At 33.5% G+C, this 5,000-nt stretch overlaps 1 protein-coding gene across 1 annotated transcript in view; it reads right to left on the bottom strand.

Moving 5' to 3' along the window:
- LOC119575911 (lachesin-like) overlaps nucleotides 1–3,697 on the bottom strand; it is a 4,258-nt gene extending 561 nt beyond the window's left edge. Inside the window, exons 1-3 of the mRNA XM_037923447.1 lie at nucleotides 3,691–3,697; nucleotides 3,075–3,205; nucleotides 407–611 (exon numbers count right to left, since the gene is read on the bottom strand). Of these exons, the coding sequence (XP_037779375.1) occupies nucleotides 407–611; nucleotides 3,075–3,205; nucleotides 3,691–3,697 (343 nt within the window). The remainder of the gene's footprint in view (nucleotides 1–406; nucleotides 612–3,074; nucleotides 3,206–3,690) is intronic.
- Nucleotides 3,698–5,000: the final 1,303 nt, after the last annotated feature.

Raw genomic sequence — 5,000 nt, 5'->3', positions numbered from 1 at the left:
ATATGAATAAACACGAACTGTATATGTGTTTGTGGTCACTGGAGATTACGTTTGAGACGAGGTGGCGGCGGAAGAGAAGCGGGCAAGGAAGGGTTAATTAGCGACTGATATTCTGGGGCTGGATGAAATAAGAGTGAGGGGGGGGAGGGAGTGGCAGGAATAAGGAGAGTAATAGTGAAGAGAGAATACCTTGTCAGTATCGTGAAAAATATATAATAATATTAATAATAATAATCATGATAATAATAATGATAATAATAATAATAATAATAATAATAATAATAATAATAATAATAATAATAATAATAATAACAATAATAAAACTGAGCTACAACGAAAAGATCAACCCTAAACATGCTCAATCCCGGCCGTGCTTCCCGTCACACGCTCGCAACCCGTATCTCACCCAGGACCTGCAGGTAGCTCCTCGTGTAGGTCATGGGGTTGGTGTTGAGCTGGCACATGTACCAGCCCCTGTCCGTGGAAAGCACAGGGGACACAGTGAGGGCGGCGGAGTGATGGTCGGCGTGCAAACTCAGGCGTGGGATCCGGGTATACAAGTGCCGTCCGATGCTCAGGATAGTTTGGGATTCTTCGTGCACCCAGGCGAGCTGCTGGTCGGAGAGGCGTTAGTTCCGGCTGTGGTTCGGGGCCTTAAGCGCGGGCTGGGTTTGTGAACACGTGTGTGTGTGTGTGTGTGTGTGTGTGTGTGTGTGTGTGTGTGTGTGTGTGTGTGTGTGTGTGTGTGTGTGTGTGTGTGTGTGTGTGTGTGTGTGTGTGTTTAGCTATTTATGTTTACATACTTAGACATACGAGTAACGATAGCCACCAAATATTAGTGTCTATCCATCTATCTATCTATATACACACACATACATATTTGTGTTTGTGTGTTTGTGTGTGTGTGTGTGTGTGTGTGTGTGTGTGTGTGTGTGTGTTTAGCTATTGATGTTTACATACTCAGGCATACGAGTAATCACACCAAATATTAGCCACCCTTTATAAGAGTATGTAGAAAAAGAAAGAAAACGCAATCGAATTTTAACGCACAGTTTTAAGATCTGGGGAATTTGTTCAACATGGAAAGAATAAAGCCTTCGTAAAATGAAAATATACACTGAATTTAGTTAGTAGCTGAACACCCGTTCGATTTTCTGAATCATAAGACTAACTCCATATGGAAATAAACAACTTATACACGGTTTCTAAAAATGTAATTAAGCCTTAAGTTCATGAATATTTATTTTGTCTTACCAAAGATATCATTAATGCCTCCATCATGATAACAGACTTCATTATCATTTATTTTTTATCTTTTATTATTATTATTTTTTTTACAATGGTCCCATTAGTAAAAAAAAATCTGATTTCTCCGCCCAGGTGTTTACTTTTTTCTCGTTTATAAACATCTATTTACAACGCTTGGGTGAGATTTTGGATTTCGTGTATTATTTAAATTTTTATTTTTATTGTATTATTTAGTTTGCTTCATCTGTAACTGCGTTTAATGTATTATCTGTCACTTCCTTTTACTCCTTCTCTTTCCTTTCATATTGTTCTCTTTCCTTCTAAAAGTTATTTTGACCTTCATTTACCGCTGTATCTCCTCTCTCTTACTGTCACTGGTTATGTATCGTCTTCATTTTCCAGTTCCCGATTCTTTTATTTACTTTACTTCTCCCATTTCACTCTCCATTTGCCTTTTTCTTTCTATTTCATTATCTTTTTTTTCTTTCTCCTTCGTCTGTTCTCTGTCATCTTTTCTTTTCGTATACTCCTCCCTTCTTTTTAAATCTTTCTCACTGTTCTCTCCTCCCCTTGGTTAAACGTTCCTTTCCCCTTATATTTTCCTCTTCCCCGTTATTACACCCTTTCTTCCATTCTCCCTTATTTAACCTTTCCTTTATTCATTTTCTCATTTCGTTCTTTCCTTACTTTCTACCTAACTATCCTGTCTAACGCCTCTGTTCCCTCCCCCTTCCTTCCTTCTTATTATTCTTGCTCTTCCTCCTCCTCCTTTTGCTTCTCTACTCTGTCTTACTTTATTATTCTGGGAACTGCTGACGAGGCACAGGGACACGCGGACTTAGTATGGCTTTCATCCGTTCAAAAGTTCGCGTTCTTTCTCTTTTTCCTTCTTTCTTATCTTTTAAAAGTTTTCCCTTTCACTTGCTCGTTCATTTTTCCTTTGGACATTCGTTCTTCTTCCTCCCCTTCTGTACTGTTTCCAGTTTCTCTTGTCTCTCTTTCCCTTCTCCATTTTGTATAATATCCGTTCTTTTCCTTTTTTAGTCTCCCAGTGCTCGTTAGTTTTTGTCTTTCCTTGCTCCTGTGTCTCTTTTACAGTTATTTTAATTTTCCATCATCTTCCCCTTTTTATTTTTTTCCTTACTGCCTTTTATCTAACTCCCTTTCTCTTTTAGCCTTTCGTCTCCTCAGCATCACTGTTCTTTTCTCATTTTCTCTCTCTCTCTGTCGCCCTTCCCTTTTTCGTTATATTTCCTTCTCATCTGCCATTGCATTTCCCCAATTTATCTCTTCTTATTTTCTCCTTAAGCCATCCCCTCTTTTCTATCATGTTCCTCTCATCTTTCTCCCTTTTCTTCTTTTCTCTATCTAATCACTCTGCCTTACATTATGATTCTTCCTTCTCCTTCCCCTTTTCTTTCCCTCTTTCCTTCTTTCTTCCTTTCCTCCTCTCCCCTACTTTGCATATTTTACTTCCTTCCTTTCCTACTTACATCTCCCTCTCCCTTCTGAACCCCTCTCCTTGTTCTCCTTCTCTTCCTCTCCATCTTTTCTCTTCCGTCCTATTTCCATCTTCCATCCTCTTTCCCTCTCCCTTCCTCGCTTTCCTATCCCGTCTCATTAATCTCATTCCCCTCCTTTCTCCCTTCCTCCCTTCTTTGTTACCTTTCCCTTTTCTCCTCCACTCTCCCTTCCCACCCGTCTTCCTCCCTCGTCTCCCATTCCCCTCTCCTCTCTTTCCCAAACCCTCTTCCTCCTCTCCCCTCTCCTCCTCCTCCTCCTCCTCTCCCCTCTTACCCTCCCATCGACTCATCCTTCAGCCTTACCTTATAATCCTTCAGACTGCTGACGGAGCACATAAGCGTGACTTCCTGACCCTCTACGACTGTCACATTGTGCGCTGGGTGGACGAATTCTGGAGGAGCCGATCCTACGCCGATGGTCCTTAGGGCTTCTCCTGGGGGTGAGGAGGCAGGGTTACTCAGTTAGTTGTCCCCTAATTCATGTATTTATTGATGTGGTTATTTGTGATTTATGTATATCTTCACTTTTCCTCAGCTAAGTGCTTGATTATTCATGTTTTTTTTAATCTGTTTATTTGTGGTTTATGCATTTCTTCACTCCTTCACATAGGGATTTCTTTATTCATGCATTTATTAAGTGGTTTATATTAATTTATCTCTTAAACTGTGATTTATGTTTTTCATTCATTCATATGTTTCTTTATCAGTTCGTTTATGAATCATTTATATATTTCTTTATCAATGTGATTATGGTTTACGCACATCTTCATTCATATGTTTCTTCATCTGCTAATTTATTTCTTAATTAATCTATATTCATTCATCACTTTTATTTGAATGTGTAGGAACCTTCTCATTGGCAAAAGGACGAGTAAAAACCAATACCATAAACCTATATACGTTGTTAGTGAAGGCTCACTGAACATTTCTCTTGGGAATTACTGTATAGAAGAATATATGTTAAAGTAAAAGTGAAAAAAATAAAAACGATTTTGATAATAATGAAAATAATAATAGTAATATAAAAATGATAATGATAATAATAATGATGATAATAATAATAGTAATAATAATAATATTGATAATAGTGATAATAACAACATGATAATATTGATACAACAACAACAACAACATTAATAATATTGATAATGATAATGATAATGATAATAAAAATAATATAAGTGAGGACAATAGTGATAATAATAATGATGATAATAACGATAACAATAAGGATAATGAGGATGACGATGATGATGATGATAATGAAGATGATAATAGTAATAATAATAATGTTAATTATGATAATGACATTAGTAGTAGAAGTAATAATGAGAATGACAATAATAATAATATTATTAATAATATTAATAATAATAATAATAATAATAATAATAATAATAATAATAATAATAATAATAATAATAATAATAATAATAATAATAATAATAATAATAATAAAAATAATAATAATAATAATAATGATGATAATAATAATAATAATAATGATGATGATGATGATTATAACAATAATAATAATGATGATGATGATGATAACAATAATGATAAAAATATTAATAATAATGATAATAACAATGATAATGGTAATGGGGATAATTATGATACAAATAATGATAATGATGATGGTAATGATGGTGATGTAATAACAATAAAACAATAGCAATAATAACAGCAACAATAATAATAACAATAATGACAATGATAATAATTATGATAGTAATGATAATAATAATAATAATAATAATAAACAACAACAACTATAGCAATACTACTACACTACTACTACTACTAATGATAATAATAATAATAATAATAATGATAATAATAATAATAATAATAATAATAATAATAATAATAATAATAATGATAATCATAATAATAATAATAATAATAATAATGATAAAAAAAAATAACAACAACAGTAATACAACAACAATAACAATAATAATAATGATGATAAAAATAGTCATGATGATGATGATGATGATGATAATGATGACGATGACGATGACGATGATGATGACGATGACGATGACGATGACGATGATGATGGTGATGATGATGATGATGATGATGATGATGATAGTGATAGTGATAGTGATAGTGATAGTGATAGTAATAGTAATAGTAATAATAATAATAATAATAATAATAATAATAATAATAATAATGATAATAATAAAAACAAATATAATAATAATAATAATAATA

This window comes from Penaeus monodon, chromosome 8 (assembly GCF_015228065.2).
Source record: "Penaeus monodon isolate SGIC_2016 chromosome 8, NSTDA_Pmon_1, whole genome shotgun sequence".
In the NCBI taxonomy this organism is placed as follows: domain Eukaryota; kingdom Metazoa; phylum Arthropoda; class Malacostraca; order Decapoda; family Penaeidae; genus Penaeus; species Penaeus monodon.
This window is presented reverse-complemented; position numbering and strand designations above follow the sequence as displayed.